Source organism: Centruroides sculpturatus, unplaced genomic scaffold, assembly GCF_000671375.1.
Source record: "Centruroides sculpturatus isolate CEXI.00-Female unplaced genomic scaffold, Cexi_2.0 scaffold277, whole genome shotgun sequence".
NCBI lineage: Eukaryota > Metazoa > Arthropoda > Arachnida > Scorpiones > Buthidae > Centruroides > Centruroides sculpturatus.
The window spans coordinates 600,676-624,647 of record NW_019392628.1 but is presented as its reverse complement, the minus strand read 5'-3'; the positions used below and the strand labels follow the sequence as shown (position 1 = coordinate 624,647).

The 23,972-nt window shown below is 30.4% G+C and overlaps 2 protein-coding genes across 3 annotated transcripts in view; both read right to left on the bottom strand.

The window, feature by feature from the left end:
* Nucleotides 1-2,062: 2,062 nt before the first annotated feature.
* On the bottom strand, nucleotides 2,063-5,045 carry LOC111617799 (transcription initiation factor TFIID subunit 8-like; the record flags this gene model as incomplete). The annotated part of the gene is made up of 5 exons (XM_023359102.1): nucleotides 2,063-2,211; nucleotides 3,163-3,267; nucleotides 3,325-3,472; nucleotides 3,553-3,677; nucleotides 4,979-5,045. Coding segments are annotated over 5 exons (558 nt in total), but the record flags the coding sequence as incomplete, so codon positions are not given.
* Nucleotides 5,046-12,073: 7,028 nt separating this feature from the next.
* The window catches only part of LOC111617794 (transcription initiation factor TFIID subunit 8-like), a 33,127-nt gene continuing 21,228 nt past the window's right edge, over nucleotides 12,074-23,972 (bottom strand). For both annotated transcript variants that reach the window (XM_023359094.1, XM_023359093.1), the window contains exons 3-7: nucleotides 14,990-15,052; nucleotides 13,564-13,688; nucleotides 13,336-13,483; nucleotides 13,174-13,278; nucleotides 12,074-12,222 (exon numbers count right to left, since the gene is read on the bottom strand). In XM_023359094.1, coding sequence (XP_023214862.1) covers nucleotides 12,110-12,222; nucleotides 13,174-13,278; nucleotides 13,336-13,483; nucleotides 13,564-13,688; nucleotides 14,990-15,052 — 554 coding nt within the window. In that variant the 3' untranslated portion in view covers nucleotides 12,074-12,109. The remainder of the gene's footprint in view (nucleotides 12,223-13,173; nucleotides 13,279-13,335; nucleotides 13,484-13,563; nucleotides 13,689-14,989; nucleotides 15,053-23,972) is intronic.

Below are 23,972 nucleotides of genomic sequence, written 5' to 3'. Positions count from 1 at the left end.
TAGATTTTTTGGTATTCCCTCTGGTGACAAGTTGTTGCAAAAAAGTTTTTTTGTTGAAGTTTCTGTCAGATGGCAAAATTTTCTTTGTAAATAAAGACACAGTCCACAGTCGTTCAAAAATTATTTTTTGCAATGACTGTGTCTTTATTTACGAAGAAAATTTTGCCAACTGACAGAAACTTCAACAAACAAGCAAGCTTGATGTTTCATTAATCTTTTTAGATACTACTGCTTGAATTCCACTGAGTAATGTTTTGATGTAACTTTATCCTTATAAGTATGAAATTAAGCCAGAAAACCGAAATAGTTCTATGTGAAATCCTAGTTAACTTTGACCTATCGACCCAGAAGTTTTGCAAGAACTTCAGTGATAACAAGAAAGGCATAAGTTTAAAATTTGAGCTTTCTAGATCCAGTTGTTTTTTTTCTCTGCAAGTGTCTGCAATGCCAGATGAAAAAGAAACTGCAAAAGTTGCAAAAAAAGCTGTACTTTTCAATTACTTATATTTTGTCAAAAACCTTGAAATTTTGCATATTGAAGGGTAATTGTTTTCTTCAGTAGATGAGATATTCAGAATTAGTTTGGACGTTTGGAGCAGAGAAATCAAGCCCAAAAATTGGCAAGTCTGATTCCTGCATATAAATTATCAGTGACAATTTTTACTTGGCAGAAGACTGAAGGTCCCTGTTTTTTTTCTGTCAGCATTAAAAAGGTAGGCAAACATTTTAAGTGTAATGCAGCCAAATGAGAAGCTGTAGAGGTGTGCTGTGTAACTTGACTGTTTCTTGTTTGCATAGAACCATCTCATTTTGTGGGAAAAATATTTACTGCAAAGTCCACCACAGATTCCCTAAGTTTGCTAAATGTAGGGCATCTGTCTAAAACAGTGGTTCTCAATTAGTTTTTCCTGCGTACCACTTCAAGAAAGAGCTCAAACTTGCGTACCCCTTATAGCAGAAATTCATATTAATCCGATATTAATCGAAGGCAATTCTGTCTGTTACCTTTTCACGTCTAAACCGCTAAACAGGTTTTAATAAAATTTGGCACAGAGATAGCTTACATGTTGGAGATGGACATGGGCTACATTTTACTGCGAGAAAATATATTACTCCCACCAGAAAATTCGATATAATGCGGGCAAAGCTGTGGGTAGACAGCTAGTGATAAATGGAATAAGTCTTTTTTACATTTACCTTTAAATAACCTTATGTTATTTTCATTATTGTATTTTAATTTGACAAATGTGCATGATTTTCTTTGCACTTTTATAAAATCCGGTTGCTTTTTGGTCAGCTTCAGTCTCAAGTCATCTTTGAGTCAAAGTCGGTGATGTTTAGTTTTCATGTTTGTCATAGCCAAAAATCCGCTCTCACAGAGGTATGTTGTGCAAAATAGTAGTAAATATTTTATTGCCGCTTCGTTGACATAATAATAATAATGTTAATTGTACAATTTTTGTTTCTTGCGCAAGAATTTCACTTGGTTATTGTCACAAATGCATTTTTTTTAATGAAATTTCGAGAATATTTTTAGTTATAAATAAACAAATTTGTGCATTCGACATCATGTTGTAAATTACCAAATTTTTGATGGTCTGCCCATTATTTTTTTGATTGCTTCATCTCATGCATTTAAATTTTAAATCGACCGATTTTACATTGTCGCGCGTACCGCAGGGGTACATGTAACACTAATTATGAACCATTGGTCTAAAATGTAAAACAGAAAACATACCAATAATTTGGATTTAGTTAATGCTTAAATTTTACAATAATGCATTAAATGAGTTTAATGTTTTAATTTAAAGTTAAAAAAAGGCTTGTGCACTATTTTATTTCTTTGCTTGCTTTTATGATCCAGCTTATTTCATTCTACTATAGTCACCCAAAATAAGGAGTTTAAAATGTATAAAACTAGATTCTAAGTGGTATAAATAAGTGGCAAACTGAATCATTTTAATGCAGTAGAATCCATTTAAACTTAGCATGAATCAGCCATTGTATGGCACCTACAAAAGATGTACAGTACATGGGAAAATAGAAAATCATACAACAGTAATTAAAATACAAAAATTTATTACACAATTTACAGTGTTCATCTTTTTCTCTTTCTTGGCATTTTTACTGGTCTTAAGTAGGGATTATCCATAATATCAATATCACTGTTATCTGCTTTTTGATTTGTCTGATCTGCAGGTTGTTGCTGATCTGAAAGATTAGAAAATTGTCTTAGAAATTTAACATTTTGGAATTTATTGAATCTTACTTTAACTGCAGCTCTCTAATTACATAAAAAAAAAATCACAAATGTTTGATGATTACCTACTTGATTCCATACTAAATGATGATTGAAATAATAGTTAGAAATTTGATATATACTAGATCTAAAGAGGAGCAGTGTTATACTGTCAAGGTTTCCAGATTTGCAACACAAAGTGTAGTTTATTAAGGACGAGTTTCACCAAAACCAAAAATACAGGGACTAAGATCAAAGTAGATAATTTTGGCACTAATATTTTTTTACAGGAATGTCAAATTTAATCTATTCATTTATTTGCAGTAACACTGTAAATTCATGAATCAAACAACATACAAATAGTGATGCATCAATAACAAAGCTAAAATTCTGAGTGATCCTACTTAACAAATTGTCATTGCAAAAATTATGTATGAATTTAAAACATCCATATAACAATCCTGTGTTGCAAAGATACTATGTTTTCATTAAAAGGATTAAAGCAAGTATTTGTGTAATGGACATACTTTTGTTATAGCATGCAATTCATTTTTTTTTATCTTCAGAAATGATAGAAGTGGGAAAAAATGTCAATTTTGAATCACCGTTAGTGTTACAATAGTTAAATGAATTATTTGAAAACTAAAAAATTTCTATGAACTTTCTATATGATAGAAGTAGATATTGTTAAAAACTTTGCCTATTTACATACTTTAAACTGAAACTTTATTAAGTTAAAAATAATTGCACTATACTCTCACTAAGCTTGAATTAGTTATTTTTCACTAGAGAGATTTACAGTATAACTAATATGTAGTCCTTTTCCTATATAAATTAAATCTGCTAATCTGAACTTGCACAATAATTAATTACAAAATTAGATTGGATTAGTAAGAGTAACTTAAATAATATAAAATGTTTACCTTCCTTAGTTTTGGTCTCAGTTTTTTCTTCTTCTTCTTCAAAAATCTGATCTTTTGGCAGTAAAGCATTTAAATAACTGTTAGGTGCAGGCTTGCAGGCAATCACTGAAATTATTTAGTATAAATTTATTATAATCAGAAACATTTTATTTTAGTTCTTACATGGAAATAAAGTAGTGTCATCAGGAAATAGAGACTGAGTAGCTCCAGTCTTTGCTACAAATCTTGTAAGTGCTCTTTCTACGTCTCTTTTTTGACTGGCTGCCTTTTCTCGGATTGCCTCGTATTCTGTAACAGGTTGTTTGTGTGTCTAAATAAAGATAATTACAAAAGAATAACTAAAGTATAGTTAAAAAACAAAATTTATCATTATAAAATGTTTTTCCTTACTGGAGTTCTGATGTATGCATGTGGATCAGGAAACTGAGGATAATGTTCGGGAATGTAACTAGGATGTGCACGCTTCTCTCCGGCCTGAAGAATTTTTGTTGTCGTCATTTTCTGAGGATTGGGCGCTAAGTGATAAATAGTAATTAAGAAATATGATTATATTTAAATTAGAAGAATGCTTTAATTAGCATACAAAAACTTTAATAGAATAAATTAAGCAAACAAATGTAGAATTTTAAATTTCTCAAAATTGTTGCATTTTAATTGGAATAAGTATTAAACTTTTTTTAATTTACTTAAAATTACATTTAAATAAAACAATGTTGAATATTTCCTTTCAAAAAAATTTTTTTTACCACTTTTCACAGTCATGTTCATTAATATCTGCACTTTAAGCTTTTGAATAATGTTATACTTTTTTTTTTGTTTTAAACAGCCTAAACTAATGATGAAATCAAGCTTTTTCTCTAATGAGTGACCCAGAAACACATTTTAACTCATTTGAGAACATCTTCATCAATGTTTTTTGTAAGTACAGGCTTCAAAACATTTGCAATTATTGAATAAACCAGCTTCATTTTCATGATTTGTAGAATTATTGAAAGTGTATTTGGAGGAATCCAAAATTCTGTGGCAGTCTCCTATTTTTCCACCTTTATCAATTTCCCTTGACATCAGCAGTAACTCATAAGGTTTTGTTGTTCTCCTGAATGATTTAGTTACAGGTAATAGTTAGCATTAATCCTGTGCTAATAAAACAGTTTTTACACATTATTTTGGAATATACTAATTCATTTAAAGTATCAATTCAGTAACAGAATGTTTCTCCTCTTCCTAAAACATAACAGAAAAGTTTTTTAAAACAATGTTGAATGCAGGAAATTAGAATTTGCAGATTTTAATACCAGTTATCTCAATTTACAGAATAACTTGAGATATGGAAACAATTTTTATGATAAAATACAACTTTGACACAAATTTCAGTAAAAGTTTTTTACATATAGATTTTTAAATCCCTTCTCAAACACCAGTTATACACCATCTGTATGATAATCTAAGTTTAGTCTCCAGTAATTCCAAAAATCTTTATAAACAAAAAATAAAATATCACTAAAATTAAACAGAAATCTTCAACATATTTTGAATTTAGAACAGTATTACTACTAACAAGTAAGAAAAACTAATCTTCACATTTCCATCATTTACAATTACCAGGAACAAATAGAGAGAACTTTTTTAAACGCTGTTGCAATAAGTGGTGAAACTACAACATAATTCCACAGGTTGATGATGAGATTGTGGATAACAAATTAAATCCTACAGATTTGGCAGCAACAAAAACTGAATTGTAACAAAGTTGTTAAAATGTGACTTTGTATCATCAGCATATTTGATTTCAAATTTTAATGTAATATAATGTACTTACATAATGGTAAAGTTAATCTGTTTGATCTCTTTGCATATGGTGGTATTGCTTCAACATCAATTCCTGAAATTAGAAATTACACAAAAAATTTAATCTGATATTTCTTGTTATGAATATTTGTTTATTATTTATAACTAAGAATTACTGTGTTCTCATTAACCACTGATCATTTAATAGTAGCATGACTAAATATTTTGTAAAATTATCTTAATACGTTTAATTGGAAGTAAGTAAATTCTTGTATACATATTTTTTAAAACATTTTTGTCTCGTGGGACACAACAGATTCAAACACAGAATAAATAAATCAATACAGGTTTTGGGAATTTCTTCAATACAGTGGGTGATCAGTTAACGAACACCCCTCAGAACAAACACAAAAAGAAGCGACGTAAAATAATGAATACCAATTGGTCTTCAGACAACAATTTGAAACTTTTCGGAGTGTGGGAGACATCGATGCTCAAGCCAGTATTTACCAATCAGATAGAATTTCAAAGTTCGAAGAAATACTCCCTTATAATTCCAGCCTTTTATTTTTCTGACAAAACAATTCTTTTGTGTATTCGCGAGACTGTCGGGTAGGCACTCGTTAAGTTTTGCGTCTGTTTTTCTTTTCGAAAGGTGAGAATATAATAGCAAAGGTAGAGAGTGGGCAGAAGATGCCTAATGTTGCTGGGCAGTATGGCGTGAACAGGTCTACAGTAGGCCTCAGTTTAATCTTTAATATGTTTTCTTCTGAAAAAGACGATTAATGCCGATATCTGTTATTAAAGATCCTTTGAAGAAGTGGGAGGATGTCAGAACAACGGTCTTAAAATGGCATACAAACCAGGTTGAGGTTAATAGGCTTGGGATCTCTACAATTACAATGCTATTAATTACGAAAAATTGTGAAGAAGAGAGAAAAGCAATCAATATTAGACAGATCCTTTAACCCTTTCAAATGGAAAAAACATGACTAATAAAAATGCAAGACTGTGTGTGTGTGTGTGTGTGTGTGTAGTTTATTATTACATATAAATAAACATAGTAAGAAAGTATATATTTTTTATTTTTGGGGGTCTTCAGAACGAATTAAATTCCCATTAAAACCTACGGTAAATTGATAATCAGTTAACGAACAAAGTCTTGGAACGGATTATGTTCGTTAACCGATCACTCACTGTAGTTTTCTTAAAGAATATTTAAGTGAACAAAAACCTATGTAAATAATACGTTTTGTTTTGAAACACTATAAATAAGCACCAAATTCAAAAGCTTTAAGATAAGTGATAATTAGATTCTATTGTAAAGAATTCTGATGAATTTGTCTGTTATGATACAGAAACTAAATATTAAAATTTATTTAAAATGATCATAAATACCAATATAGTTAAGTTAATCAATTGCAATGGTAATAATAATAAGTATATATTTTCTCACAATGAAAGATTCAATATTAAACAACTGCACTTTTGCAAATCCAGCAAAAATTGATGCCGTTTGATTGGAATGTTCTCATTCACCTCTGCATGCTCAGAGCATTCCATTATTATTATGATCCCTCTTAGAAGTACTACATCAATGATGATACAAATAGTGAAGTTTTCATACTTTGTTACATGCTTTTATTATTTGAGATAATTCAGGTAATGCAGTGTTTCTCAATATGTAGTCTGCAAATATGTTAGTCCTATCCTTGAGTTCTCAGAAGGAAACAGCAACACATTATAGGTGAAATGATATTTTAATTATCCTTGAGCAAAGCTCCAAAACAGCTGGACTGGAGATTAGCCTTGTGAATGCCCAAGCAGACAGGATTTTTGGTTGTTTCCAAAAATAATATTGGTTCTTGTTAATGATTTTGTCATAATATGAGGATTTTTTTCCTTTTTAATGAAAAATAATTAGACTTTTTCAAATTTAAAAATTATATGTATTAATATACCAACTAAGATAAAATGNTCGAAACAAGTACTTTAATTTGTCTTTTAATGATAATACAGCACGTTTCTTTTCGATGACATATCGGTAATATTAAAAGTAAATACTGTATTTAAATTGTGATCAAATTTTCAAGAAACAAACGTTTATATTGAATTTGGACTACTATTGACCAACGCTAACAGACTACCTATTGTTTAAAAGGTCCTCTGGTGGTGCAAGAAGACGGATTTTATAAAATAAAAAGCAATTGAAACTGTATTTTTATGAATACAAATTTGACAAACTATTTATCGTTTTATGATGAGTAAAATTTTTTCGTCGCGTTCACGGCTTTTAAGTAATGCATAAACCTTCGAGGCGCAAGGCCCTTCGGACTGCGTGGCATAGGCAGTGGGCCACGTCGTCCATGCCTTACGCCGCCCTTGGTCATAGAAATGATGTAATTTGAATATAAATTATTTATAAATACGTATGTCAAGTTATATTTTTATTACTACGTAAAATATATTTAAGAGTTTACGACCACTGTGCTAAGTGAGACGTTGTTGAAACAAAAAAAGTTATTCATTACATCACGTACATAAACAGTATCGTAATTCACCAAGTGCAAATCAGCAAATTCGTAAAATTTTTGTTTATTTTGAACAATCCGGATAATGGAGGTTCTACTGTATAAATATACAAAATAAGCCATGTATTTTCTTACCCATGTACTCAGTAAAACCTGATAAGTTTTTGTTTGTGTTTTAAAAACATACATCACATTTTAGGTTTGTTGTTAACAAGTATGAATAAAAATGTACATTATAGCATTATTTTAATCAAAATTAAAAATATTCTTTTACAGGCATTGTTCTCCATTTTAAAGACTAGAATCTAAATACAGTGGCTTAAGATCACTGAAAACATTTGTTCAACACTTTAACCATTTCATTATGCTGGAATTTGGGTGTATTATGTAAGATTATTGTTTATGCCAGTTCTAGTAGTAGTATTTTTAAAGTTAAATCAAGGGTTTTCTGTATTAGGTTTTTATAAATTTTAAAATCTACAACTTCAAGATGGTGCTTTTAGATATTTGATAGTCTTTAAAGGCCACTAATTATGAACTTCTGATAGAAAAATTATCAAATAAACATGATGATTTCTCATTGAAATATGTATTTGTTTCCATTATAATCATAGTTTTTTACTTTATAGAGTTTATTTTTCTAATATGCTTTCAGAATTTTATGTATTTGTTTTTCTGAATTATTCAAATATTTGACCTGCAATCTGAAGTTACTAATAGTGATGTAACAAATATTCGGTTACTATTCGGTATTCGGCCGAATACCTAAAAACAGGAGTAAGAAATAACAAAAACACAGTAAATTAATCATTTTGGTATTTAGATTTAATGTTATCGGGTTAGTGTTGTTTGTTTATATTTATTTATAACTTATAACATGCACAAAATAAAAAAACATAATATTAGTCACTTGTATTCACAATTTATAATTACAAAGATCAGCACACGTACACACCTATTCGTTCGAGAATCATTGCACGTCTGAGGGTCTGACCCTGCCTATCCTTCTTTTTAAGTGCTCATCTTTGCTCTTTCCTTTATCGCTCTAGTCCATGTATGCCTATGCATACATCATAATATGCACTCACGATACTTTCGATTTGTCACTTTTCCGTTGTAGATTTCCCATTTTACAATTACGTGACTCAACCTGGTGATAACGGAGAAAAGAGACAGATAGAACATCTCTATAAGTCACAGATTTGAGACAACTTGGTAGCCCAAACGGCCCCAGGCTTTCGCCCGTGCACGCTAAGTGACTTTCATTACAAGCATTTAGCTTTTCGAAGTCTATGACAACAATTATTTGTCATTGACGGTCGCGAATTTCGTGCCAATAAGCTGCCTCAACTTGTTCAATTATGTTATGAACTCAATTTCATATTTATTTTCACATTTTTACTTCACAATCCTTCTCTGTTCTTTTTCCATTATTTACATGTGTAGGTCATTTCATCATCATCTACATTTGATATCATCATTTATCACATACTGCCATGATGCTCTTGTCTGTCCGCTACAACTAACAAGAATTAATGCCATTGGCGAAGTGTGGTGACAGCAGGCCAATAGAGAGTAGGGTCCTTGTGCCAATTTTCGTACATTTCGTACACGCGCACCAATTTTCGTACAATAGTTTGGCCGAATATAGTATTTGTTGCAACACTAGTTACTAAATTTCAAATTCAATTTTGCCATTGTGACCAAGACAATGCAGTGTTGGATAAAAAAATTTGAAAAACACATTTTTGAGAATATTGTACAGTCGACCCCCCTATAAGATATAGATACGTTCCAATTTATTAGGAATCCGATTTCTTACAAGTCGTTCCAATCACAGCCCAACACATGTCAAGTTTATGGACTACGGCTGATTGTAAGGTTTTCTTCCATAAAATTAATCGATTCTACACTAATCCGACTCAACATTTCCAAAATACGTATATTTTTTCGTAGTTTTATAGGAATCGTAATTATAAGGGGGTCGACTGTATTCAAAACTCAAGAATACAAGCTGACACATGTTTTGATTAATTTTTTCCATTACATTAGTTTATTTACAAAATCAGTTACATAGATTATAATTTTCTTTGGTTGCAACACACAGTTCATATGACATCAAGAGTCATTTTTCCTGTTAGCAAAAAAACTGATCTCTGTTTCACTTGTTTGTCTTCTTTTCCATTTAAGATTTTTGTTAGCTTCATAATAGCTTTCCATCCTTTGCTTCTATTTAGAACAAACTTGATTTTTTTTGTAAATAAAGAGACAGTGTTTTTCAAAAATAATGTTTGGAATGACTATTTTATTATATGTTATAGAATAAAACTTTAGACAGCCAGACCTTCCTTTATAGGCTACTTGGCCATCTAATTCAAAACATTCCTTACAAATATAAATGTAAAAAATTGGAACCAGTGGATCTTATGTTGTCTTCAGGTTTTCCATCCTGTTCCATTTGGGAATTCCAGCCTTTATATCCACTGGAAGAAAGTGCTGTTAAATGTAGATTTTTTGGTATTCCCTCTGGTGACAAGTTGTTGCAAAAAAGTTTTTTTGTTGAAGTTTCTGTCAGATGGCAAAATTTTCTTTGTAAATAAAGACACAGTCCACAGTCGTTCAAAAATTATTTTTTGCAATGACTGTGTCTTTATTTACGAAGAAAATTTTGCCAACTGACAGAAACTTCAACAAACAAGCAAGCTTGATGTTTCATTAATCTTTTTAGATACTACTGCTTGAATTCCACTGAGTAATGTTTTGATGTAACTTTATCCTTATAAGTATGAAATTAAGCCAGAAAACCGAAATAGTTCTATGTGAAATCCTAGTTAACTTTGACCTATCGACCCAGAAGTTTTGCAAGAACTTCAGTGATAACAAGAAAGGCATAAGTTTAAAATTTGAGCTTTCTAGATCCAGTTGTTTTTTTTCTCTGCAAGTGTCTGCAATGCCAGATGAAAAAGAAACTGCAAAAGTTGCAAAAAAAGCTGTACTTTTCAATTACTTATATTTTGTCAAAAACCTTGAAATTTTGCATATTGAAGGGTAATTGTTTTCTTCAGTAGATGAGATATTCAGAATTAGTTTGGACGTTTGGAGCAGAGAAATCAAGCCCAAAAATTGGCAAGTCTGATTCCTGCATATAAATTATCAGTGACAATTTTTACTTGGCAGAAGACTGAAGGTCCCTGTTTTTTTTCTGTCAGCATTAAAAAGGTAGGCAAACATTTTAAGTGTAATGCAGCCAAATGAGAAGCTGTAGAGGTGTGCTGTGTAACTTGACTGTTTCTTGTTTGCATAGAACCATCTCATTTTGTGGGAAAAATATTTACTGCAAAGTCCACCACAGATTCCCTAAGTTTGCTAAATGTAGGGCATCTGTCTAAAACAGTGGTTCTCAATTAGTTTTTCCTGCGTACCACTTCAAGAAAGAGCTCAAACTTGCGTACCCCTTATAGCAGAAATTCATATTAATCCGATATTAATCGAAGGCAATTCTGTCTGTTACCTTTTCACGTCTAAACCGCTAAACAGGTTTTAATAAAATTTGGCACAGAGATAGCTTACATGTTGGAGATGGACATGGGCTACATTTTACTGCGAGAAAATATATTACTCCCACCAGAAAATTCGATATAATGCGGGCAAAGCTGTGGGTAGACAGCTAGTGATAAATGGAATAAGTCTTTTTTACATTTACCTTTAAATAACCTTATGTTATTTTCATTATTGTATTTTAATTTGACAAATGTGCATGATTTTCTTTGCACTTTTATAAAATCCGGTTGCTTTTTGGTCAGCTTCAGTCTCAAGTCATCTTTGAGTCAAAGTCGGTGATGTTTAGTTTTCATGTTTGTCATAGCCAAAAATCCGCTCTCACAGAGGTATGTTGTGCAAAATAGTAGTAAATATTTTATTGCCGCTTCATTGACATAATAATAATAATGATAATTGTACAATTAACACAATTTGTGTTAATTGTACAATTTTTGTTTCTTGCGCAAGAATTTCACTTGGTTATTGTCACAAATGCATTTTTTTTAATGAAATTTCGAGAATATTTTTAGTTATAAATAAACAAATTTGTGCATTCGACATCATGTTGTAAATTACCAAATTTTTGATGGTCTGCCCATTATTTTTTTGATTGCTTCATCTCATGCATTTAAATTTTAAATCGACCGATTTTACATTGTCGCGCGTACCGCAGGGGTACATGTAACACTAATTATGAACCATTGGTCTAAAATGTAAAACAGAAAACATACCAATAATTTGGATTTAGTTAATGCTTAAATTTTACAATAATGCATTAAATGAGTTTAATGTTTTAATTTAAAGTTAAAAAAAGGCTTGTGCACTATTTTATTTCTTTGCTTGCTTTTATGATCCAGCTTATTTCATTCTACTATAGTCACCCAAAATAAGGAGTTTAAAATGTATAAAACTAGATTCTAAGTGGTATAAATAAGTGGCAAACTGAATCATTTTAATGCAGTAGAATCCATTTAAACTTAGCATGAATCAGCCATTGTATGGCACCTACAAAAGATGTACAGTACATGGGAAAATAGAAAATCATACAACAGTAATTAAAATACAAAAATTTATTACACAATTTACAGTGTTCATCTTTTTCTCTTTCTTGGCATTTTTACTGGTCTTAAGTAGGGATTATCCATAATATCAATATCACTGTTATCTGCTTTTTGATTTGTCTGATCTGCAGGTTGTTGCTGATCTGAAAGATTAGAAAATTGTCTTAGAAATTTAACATTTTGGAATTTATTGAATCTTACTTTAACTGCAGCTCTCTAATTACATAAAAAAAAAATCACAAATGTTTGATGATTACCTACTTGATTCCATACTAAATGATGATTGAAATAATAGTTAGAAATTTGATATATACTAGATCTAAAGAGGAGCAGTGTTATACTGTCAAGGTTTCCAGATTTGCAACACAAAGTGTAGTTTATTAAGGACGAGTTTCACCAAAACCAAAAATACAGGGACTAAGATCAAAGTAGATAATTTTGGCACTAATATTTTTTTACAGGAATGTCAAATTTAATCTATTCATTTATTTGCAGTAACACTGTAAATTCATGAATCAAACAACATACAAATAGTGATGCATCAATAACAAAGCTAAAATTCTGAGTGATCCTACTTAACAAATTGTCATTGCAAAAATTATGTATGAATTTAAAACATCCATATAACAATCCTGTGTTGCAAAGATACTATGTTTTCATTAAAAGGATTAAAGCAAGTATTTGTGTAATGGACATACTTTTGTTATAGCATGCAATTCATTTTTTTTTATCTTCAGAAATGATAGAAGTGGGAAAAAATGTCAATTTTGAATCACCGTTAGTGTTACAATAGTTAAATGAATTATTTGAAAACTAAAAAATTTCTATGAACTTTCTATATGATAGAAGTAGATATTGTTAAAAACTTTGCCTATTTACATACTTTAAACTGAAACTTTATTAAGTTAAAAATAATTGCACTATACTCTCACTAAGCTTGAATTAGTTATTTTTCACTAGAGAGATTTACAGTATAACTAATATGTAGTCCTTTTCCTATATAAATTAAATCTGCTAATCTGAACTTGCACAATAATTAATTACAAAATTAGATTGGATTAGTAAGAGTAACTTAAATAATATAAAATGTTTACCTTCCTTAGTTTTGGTCTCAGTTTTTTCTTCTTCTTCTTCAAAAATCTGATCTTTTGGCAGTAAAGCATTTAAATAACTGTTAGGTGCAGGCTTGCAGGCAATCACTGAAATTATTTAGTATAAATTTATTATAATCAGAAACATTTTATTTTAGTTCTTACATGGAAATAAAGTAGTGTCATCAGGAAATAGAGACTGAGTAGCTCCAGTCTTTGCTACAAATCTTGTAAGTGCTCTTTCTACGTCTCTTTTTTGACTGGCTGCCTTTTCTCGGATTGCCTCGTATTCTGTAACAGGTTGTTTGTGTGTCTAAATAAAGATAATTACAAAAGAATAACTAAAGTATAGTTAAAAAACAAAATTTATCATTATAAAATGTTTTTCCTTACTGGAGTTCTGATGTATGCATGTGGATCAGGAAACTGAGGATAATGTTCGGGAATGTAACTAGGATGTGCACGCTTCTCTCCGGCCTGAAGAATTTTTGTTGTCGTCATTTTCTGAGGATTGGGCGCTAAGTGATAAATAGTAATTAAGAAATATGATTATATTTAAATTAGAAGAATGCTTTAATTAGCATACAAAAACTTTAATAGAATAAATTAAGCAAACAAATGTAGAATTTTTAATTTCTCAAAATTGTTGCATTTTAATTGGAATAAGTATTAAACTTTTTTTAATTTACTTAAAATTACATTTAAATAAAACAATGTTGAATATTTCCTTTCAAAAAAATTTTTTTTACCACTTTTCACAGTCATGTTCATTAATATCTGCACTTTAAGCTTTTGAATAATGTTATACTTTTTTTTTTGTTTTAAACAGCCTAAACTAATGATGAAATCAAGCTTTTTCTCTAATGAGTGACCCAGAAACACATTTTAACTCATTTGAGAACATCTTCATCAATGTTTTTTGTAAGTACAGGCTTTAAAACATTTGCAATTATTGAATAAACCAGCTTCATTTTCATGATTTGTAGAATTATTGAAAGTGTATTTGGAGGAATCCAAAATTCTGTGGCAGTCTCCTATTTTTCCACCTTTATCAATTTCCCTTGACATCAGCAGTAACTCATAAGGTTTTGTTGTTCTCCTGAATGATTTAGTTACAGGTAATAGTTAGCATTAATCCTGTGCTAATAAAACAGTTTTTACACATTATTTTGGAATATACTAATTCATTTAAAGTATCAATTCAGTAACAGAATGTTTCTCCTCTTCCTAAAACATAACAGAAAAGTTTTTTAAAACAATGTTGAATGCAGGAAATTAGAATTTGCAGATTTTAATACCAGTTATCTCAATTTACAGAATAACTTGAGATATGGAAACAATTTTTATGATAAAATACAACTTTGACACAAATTTCAGTAAAAGTTTTTTACATTTAGATTTTTAAATCCCTTCTCAAACACCAGTTATACACCATCTGTATGATAATCTAAGTTTAGTCTCCAGTAATTCCAAAAATCTTTATAAACAAAAAATAAAATATCACTAAAATTAAACAGAAATCTTCAACATATTTTGAATTTAGAACAGTATTACTACTAACAAGTAAGAAAAACTAATCTTCACATTTCCATCATTTACAATTACCAGGAACAAATAGAGAGAACTTTTTTAAACGCTGTTGCAATAAGTGGTGAAACTACAACATAATTCCACAGGTTGATGATGAGATTGTGGATAACAAATTAAATCCTACAGATTTGGCAGCAACAAAAACTGAATTGTAACAAAGTTGTTAAAATGTGACTTTGTATCATCAGCATATTTGATTTCAAATTTTAATGTAATATAATGTACTTACATAATGGTAAAGTTAATCTGTTTGATCTCTTTGCATATGGTGGTATTGCTTCAACATCAATTCCTGAAATTAGAAATTACACAAAAAATTTAATCTGATATTTCTTGTTATGAATATTTGTTTATTATTTATAACTAAGAATTACTGTGTTCTCATTAACCACTGATCATTTAATAGTAGCATGACTAAATATTTTGTAAAATTATCTTAATACGTTTAATTGGAAGTAAGTAAATTCTTGTATACATATTTTTCAAAACATTTTTGTCTCGTGGGACACAACAGATTCAAACACAGAATAAATAAATCAATACAGGTTTTGGGAATTTCTTCAATACAGTGGGTGATCAGTTAACGAACACCCCTCAGAACAAACACAAAAAGAAGCGACGTAAAATAATGAATACCAATTGGTCTTCAGACAACAATTTGAAACTTTTCGGAGTGTGGGAGACATCGATGCTCAAGCCAGTATTTACCAATCAGATAGAATTTCAAAGTTCGAAGAAATACTCCCTTATAATTCCAGCCTTTTATTTTTCTGACAAAACAATTCTTTTGTGTATTCGCGAGACTGTCGGGTAGGCACTCGTTAAGTTTTGCGTCTGTTTTTCTTTTCGAAAGGTGAGAATATAATAGCAAAGGTAGAGAGTGGGCAGAAGATGCCTAATGTTGCTGGGCAGTATGGCGTGAACAGGTCTACAGTAGGCCTCAGTTTAATCTTTAATATGTTTTCTTCTGAAAAAGACGATTAATGCCGATATCTGTTATTAAAGATCCTTTGAAGAAGTGGGAGGATGTCAGAACAACGGTCTTAAAATGGCATACAAACCAGGTTGAGGTTAATAGGCTTGGGATCTCTACAATTACAATGCTATTAATTACGAAAAATTGTGAAGAAGAGAGAAAAGCAATCAATATTAGACAGATCCTTTAACCCTTTCAAATGGAAAAAACATGACTAATAAAAATGCAAGACTGTGTGTGTGTGTGTGTGTGTGTGTAGTTTATTATTACATATAAATAAACATAGTAAGAAAGTATATATTTTTTATTTTTGGGGGTCTTCAGAACGAATTAAATTCCCATTAAAACCTACGGTAAATTGATAATCAGTTAACGAACAAAGTCTTGGAACGGATTATGTTCGTTAACCGATCACTCACTGTAGTTTTCTTAAAGAATATTTAAGTGAACAAAAACCTATGTAAATAATACGTTTTGTTTTGAAACACTATAAATAAGCACCAAATTCAAAAGCTTTAAGATAAGTGATAATTAGATTCTATTGTAAAGAATTCTGATGAATTTGTCTGTTATGATACAGAAACTAAATATTAAAATTTATTTAAAATGATCATAAATACCAATATAGTTAAGTTAATCAATTGCAATGGTAATAATAATAAGTATATATTTTCTCACAATGAAAGATTCAATATTAAACAACTGCACTTTTGCAAATCCAGCAAAAATTGATGCCGTTTGATTGGAATGTTCTCATTCACCTCTGCATGCTCAGAGCATTCCATTATTATTATGATCCCTCTTAGAAGTACTACATCAATGATGATACAAATAGTGAAGTTTTCATACTTTGTTACATGCTTTTATTATTTGAGATAATTCAGGTAATGCAGTGTTTCTCAATATGTAGTCTGCAAATATGTTAGTCCTATCCTTGAGTTCTCAGAAGGAAACAGCAACACATTATAGGTGAAATGATATTTTAATTATCCTTGAGCAAAGCTCCAAAACAGCTGGACTGGAGATTAGCCTTGTGAATGCCCAAGCAGACAGGATTTTTGGTTGTTTCCAAAAATAATATTGGTTCTTGTTAATGATTTTGTCATAATATGAGGATTTTTTTCCTTTTTAATGAAAAATAATTAGACTTTTTCAAATTTAAAAATTATATGTATTAATATACCAACTAAGATAAAATGTTTGAAGATTTTTTTTTATATTTGATACTTTTTTTGGTATCTTATAATATAATTGAGATGGACTGATAATAACGATAATATGTGCAGAGCTCAAATGGTTAGGAGTTGAAAGTTGAAATTTGGTACACTGTTAGGGTATGCCACGACAATTCAGACTAAAGGATTTTTGAAGAGGGAGAGGGTTAAGGATTACCCCAGGGGTGGCCAACAGTTTTTGCCCTGGGCCGAATTGGAAAAAGAACTTTTTCACAGGCCGAACCAGAAGCTGCCCTAGGAAGATTTTAAGATGGTGCGAGATCTCATTGTGGTGTCACTCCATAGACTAAATTGTGCATAGAGATTACAGATACATTTTTCACATCATCATGTTCTATCAAAATTCTATGCTGTACTTAACAGATCTGTAATGGAGGGTTAACTATAAACACACAGCAAGTTGTTGAAAAATTCTGACGCCTAAAAATATGTCATTGAGCTATTCGGACTCAGCCATAACTAGGATTTTGGACGCCTATGGCCAAGAATAAAAATGGCGCTTTTTAATTTTTATTATTAAAAAAATAAAAATTTTATTGTAAAAAAATTATATAATGACATTTAAATACTATATAAACAAAAAGTTTTTTGTGTTATTAATTTGTGTTATTAATTTTGAAACCTTCTCGTTGGCGCCTTTATTAAATCGGCGCCTATGGCTAGGGCCACATTGGCCATACCCTAGTTACAGTTCTGTTCGGACTTGAGTAGCTAATAATGAAAGATTAATCGCGGGCCACATAAATTCATTCAACAGGCCATGCCTGGATTACCCTGAAGAACTCAGCTTCTACTATACTATTTTAGACATGGTTTTTACGGTAAATCAAACATATTTTTAGACCCGTCTAAAAATTCTCTAATTAGCCTCAGAAGAAGGGGGACCTAATTTTTGCATCCAGTGAAAACAGTTAACCTTTATAGTTACATAGCCAATCTTATCTTACGCAAGGGTTTATCGCACCAAATGACCAATCTAACACATTTTAAAATCTTTAAAAATTCTTTAAAATATGTTAACCTTTGTAAATATAAATCAGTGTGTATCTTACATCAATGAAAAAAATATTGCAGTGCCACAGCACTAGCAAAATTTGTGTGTGTGTTTTAGCTGGCAGCATTGACAATTTTGTGTGTCATGCTGAATCTAATGTTTTTGATACTAGATCAACTTCTAAAGTATAATTTTTTTTTTGTTTTTATATTTTTCAATATACAGTAATACCTCGACTTATGCTACCCCGACTTACGTGATTTTCAAATCTCGTTGATTCGTCTTTTGTTTGAGCGCCAAGCAACTCTCGATTACTCAATCCCCCCACACTATTGTTCGGCTTACATATTCAGACGTGTTGTGCAGAATCGACACATAGCCACAATTTATTTTGTGTTATTTATTTCTGTGTTTGTTATATCTATGGAGACTTGAGAGACTCTATGTGGTGATTTCTTCTAATGTGAACGAATCAAAAGACGAGATAGGATTAACGAGAACATTTATTAGCTTACATACATCCGACTTGATTTTTACACAAATTGTAAAATTATACCCCGACTTACGTGGTTATCGCTCGGTCCCACTGTATATATTTTGTTTGTAAAAAATTAAGAAATAATTTTTAACGATACAATAGCCATGATTATTATTTTAAAAAGTTTATGTTAGGCTTAACATCGACGAAAATTCAACGCGAAGCGACATGCAACGAAGAAAAATTTCAACACGGGGTAGGTTAATATATTTTTTCGCACATAATTGGTTATCCGAAAAATAAGTTATCCGAACCCCAGTCCCCAATTGATTTGGATAAACAATGCTCTACTGTACTATAGTAGAAGGGTTAGAAGTATAAAATAATCTAATAATCTTTGCTGTTATTATTTTTCGCCCAAGTAATGCTGAGCTCATCCACTAGTCTATATATTTTTGATTTAGGATTATCATTTATGAAATCTAAAGTTTTATCAATTTATAATTTTCTTTGTAATTTATAATATTTGACAGCCATTTTACAAAACATCAAAATATTATACAATGTGCACCATTTAGCAGTTTGAAAATGATAAAAAGTACTGTACATTTAATGAAAAAAACCATGTTGACTATAAGTGTGTGTAAGCTATCCAGCTCCACAGAAAAATAGGTAAAACTGTGAATAAGAGAAACTTGTCATCCTACTTTTATGGAAAACCAATTTTGCAAGTGAAACTTGCCTGTAGACCAGAAAGTGTATTAAGAAAAAACTTTTTTGAACACAAGGCTGCTCAAAAAAATTTTCTTTAATAGCGATATCAAACATTGATATTAAAACAATTTTATAAATCTCAAACCATTTGTCTTAAAGGTTGAAAAATTTTCGTCAAGGCTAACAAAATTAAATAATTTAAACATGTGGTAGAAGAATTGATACTGCATCTCTCCACAAAAAACACTTTAAAAAAATTTTTGGTAGAGACTTAAAAGAATTTTAAAGAGTAAAATATCAATAATATTTATTATACAAGATTCTATATATTGGCATTAAGTTTATTTGCCTCCAAGATTCAATAATTCTACCAGTTAGTTGAACCTTATTATAAAACTGGCAAATTTCTCCAATATTCTGTTGTTACCAGGAACTTTTGAAGATCTGTCTGTTTACAACATACCTACTTACAGTAATTCATTCATTCATTTCAAATGATTTATCTTTCTTAACTCAGTTGACAAGCATAGCTATTGTTCCACTGTTAGAAAACATCACTTTCAGANAAATTATACTTCAGATGTTAATTTAGTATCAAAAACGTAAAATATTTGAGTAGCCCGAGAAATAGCCGAAGATTGCAGTGCCACAGCACTAGCGAAAATTTAAATTTGCTGACTGGAATGCTTTCGGATAACGGACGTTTCGGATAAACGACGCTCTACTGTATTTATGCAGTAGGAAAAACCAAGAGAATAAGGCTTGACCTGAAGATGGTGGCTTTGATTTGTTGCATTTTTTTGCATAAATTTTCAACATTAATTAAATTTTAAAATTTAAAAGTTCATAACATTGAAAAACAGTTTTGGAATGCACATCAACTGATGATTGGTTAATCTTTTCAGTACAGAACATCAATTTTTTTTCCAGATGATTGTAGAAGAATATAGGATGTAATGAAACTTTGTAGATTCTAGAGTCAAAAATAAGCTTAAAATTCTCTGTTACAAATTTGTTTTGAGATCTGGCCTGCCAAAAAAATCATATTGGAAAACAATTTTAAACCTTCCACTGAAAGAAGTATTGAGCTTCAATTGTTTTATTAGAAGTAAATGTCTATGTCCACAGAAAATATTTTGAATAATTTAAATTTTTATAAGAACATAGTTTTATTCTGTTTATTATAAGTAAATTTGCATTGAAATCACTTGCTTTCCAAGTTTTTTTGTTTTTATCATGAAGATAGTTTTGCAGATTTTAAATTGAATAAGGCTTTGCTTACATTTAGAGTAGGGCATATCTGACCAAGATTTACTTCTATCCATTGATAGAAGCATTAAAAAATATGAAATTGTTAAAAAGTTGACAACTTTAAGTGTTAGTACTTTGGCAGGAAATTGAAAATAACCTTTTTGAGCTTTATTTTGAAAAACATATAGAGGATTTTAATCTTACAAGTTAGTTTTATTAATAATACTAGAATCCCTAAAATAATGGCACAGAGTTTCATTACATCCTGTAAATAGAAGTTATAGATATCTGTATATATAATATTTTTGATAAATATAATAATTGTCTATATTACTAAGCTCAGCTCTCAAATAAAGTTGAATGTCATGTTTGGTACTACTGGATGATGTAAATGACACACACCCATATTGAACTATTGGAGAAATCTCTGCCAAAAGCAATTTGAGGTGAGAACTAGAGGGTTCAGTCTGACATGGAGACAATTTTACAGCAAAATTTGAATTATTATTTTTGAAAAGAATAAATTGTAATAGTGCATTAATTTATTTCATAATTACAAAATCCCAGAAAGTTGCTTAACTTTCCTGGCAACATTTGGTGGTGCCATCTGTTATATTTTATTTTAAAAAACTTTTCTATATTTTTAACTATTATAAAATGGCAAAATGCTTAATTTTGAGGATAGGGATGGGTTTTATAAAAAATTGTAAATACTAATGAGTAAAATTGTCATTAAGTTTAACCCTACTGGAGATATACACCGACCCCCTTTATCTCCCCACCCTCTTGACCTTTAATCACCAAAATTTAGTAGCATCAATTCCCTAATAAACAAAATCCCTCTGCAAAATTTCAGAAAATTTTTGACTAAAAACACAAGTTATTAAGCATCAAAGAGGATGAACAAAATCATGCCCCCCACTGACTTACATCCATACGGGAGAAAACCCTAAAGTTTTTTGCATTCCTTGATGTTTCAAGGTCCAGAGTCCAAAAATGTAAAATTCTGGGGGTCATTTTTTGAGTGAATGCTATATTTCCTTCTGTTATATATAACAGTAGGAAAGAAATAAATAAGTTTATAATACATAGCAATTTAACTTAAGGTGTACAGACTTTTTTTGAAGATCCAGAAAGTTCTCTAATTCAGAATTGTTTTATAAAACTTAACTTTAGGTACCCATTTCATTATTGATTAAATGTCTTGAGCCTTATTGACATATTTTCTTAAAATGTAATGGGCAGTGATTAACTACTAATCTATTTCAACTACTAGTTAACTACATGCAGTTTTAGAATACAATACTACCGTTGCCAGCACTACCTTTGATCCGTTTTCCTTGTTGGGAGGAATTTTAACATGGACCTACAATGGTAAACCTATGACCCAAACAAAAGTTTCAAGCATTGAATGGTTAGTAAGTACAGTAAACCTTCCATTTAGCAATCTAATTGGGGGAAAGGGGTGTTTGCTATTGCCCAGTCAACATTAATAGAAAAGCAAATACAGTAGAGCCTCGATTATCTGGACTAATTGGGGGTGAAGGTGGTCTGGATAAGGAAAAATCTGGATAATCAAAACAAATACAGTAGAAACTCCATTATCCGGATTGTTCAAAATAAACAAAAATGTTACAAATTTGCTGATTTGCACTTGGCGAATTACGACACTATGTACGTGAAGGAATGCATAACTTTTTTTGTTTCAATAACGTCTCACCCAGCACAGTGGTCGTAAACTCTTAAATATATTTTACGTCGTAATAAAAATATAACTTGACATACGTATTTATAAATACTTTATATTCAAATTACATCATTTCTATGGCCAAGGGCGGCGCAAGGCATGGACGACGTGGGCCACCGCCTATGCCTCGCGCCTCGAAGGTTTATGCATTACTTAAAAGCCGCGAATGCGACGAAAAAATTTTACTCGTCATAAAACGATAAATAGTTTATCAAACTTTTATTCATAAAAATGCAGTTTCAACTGCTTTTTATTTTATAAAATCCGTCTTCTTGCGCCACCAGAGGGCCTTTTAAACAATAGGTAGTTTGTTAGCGTTGGTCAGTAGTAGTCCAAATTCAATATAAATGTTTGTTTCTTGAAAATTTGATCACAATTTAAATACAGTATTTACTTTTAATATTGCTGATATGTCATCGAAAAGAAAACGTGTTGTATTATCATTAAAAGACAAATTAAAATATTTGTTTCGATTATCCGGATTTTTCCTTATCCGGACTACCTTCATCCCCAATTAGTCCAGATAATCAAGGTTCTACTGTACTTTAATTTGTCTTTTAATGATAATACAGCATGTTTCTTTTCGATGACATATCGGTAATATTAAAAGTAAATACTGTATTTAAATTGTGATCAAATTTTCAAGAAACAAACGTTTATATTGAATTTGGACTACTATTGACCAACGCTAACAGACTACCTATTGTTTAAAAGGTCCTCTGGTGGTGCAAGAAGACGGATTTTATAAAATAAAAAGCAATTGAAACTGTATTTTTATGAATACAAATTTGACAAACTATTTATCGTTTTATGATGAGTAAAATTTTTTCGTCGCGTTCACGGCTTTTAAGTAATGCATAAACCTTCGAGGCGCAAGGCCCTTCGGACTGCGTGGCATAGGCAGTGGGCCACGTCGTCCATGCCTTACGCCGCCCTTGGTCATAGAAATGATGTAATTTGAATATAAATTATTTATAAATACGTATGTCAAGTTATATTTTTATTACTACGTAAAATATATTTAAGAGTTTACGACCACTGTGCTAAGTGAGACGTTGTTGAAACAAAAAAAGTTATTCATTACATCACGTACATAAACAGTATCGTAATTCACCAAGTGCAAATCAGCAAATTCGTAAAATTTTTGTTTATTTTGAACAATCCGGATAATGGAGGTTCTACTGTATAAATATACAAAATAAGCCATGTATTTTCTTACCCATGTACTCAGTAAAACCTGATAAGTTTTTGTTTGTGTTTTAAAAACATACATCACATTTTAGGTTTGTTGTTAACAAGTATGAATAAAAATGTACATTATAGCATTATTTTAATCAAAATTAAAAATATTCTTTTACAGGCATTGTTCTCCATTTTAAAGACTAGAATCTAAATACAGTGGCTTAAGATCACTGAAAACATTTGTTCAACACTTTAACCATTTCATTATGCTGGAATTTGGGTGTATTATGTAAGATTATTGTTTATGCCAGTTCTAGTAGTAGTATTTTTAAAGTTAAATCAAGGGTTTTCTGTATTAGGTTTTTATAAATTTTAAAATCTACAACTTCAAGATGGTGCTTTTAGATATTTGATAGTCTTTAAAGGCCACTAATTATGAACTTCTGATAGAAAAATTATCAAATAAACATGATGATTTCTCATTGAAATATGTATTTGTTTCCATTATAATCATAGTTTTTTACTTTATAGAGTTTATTTTTCTAATATGCTTTCAGAATTTTATGTATTTGTTTTTCTGAATTATTCAAATATTTGACCTGCAATCTGAAGTTACTAATAGTGATGTAACAAAT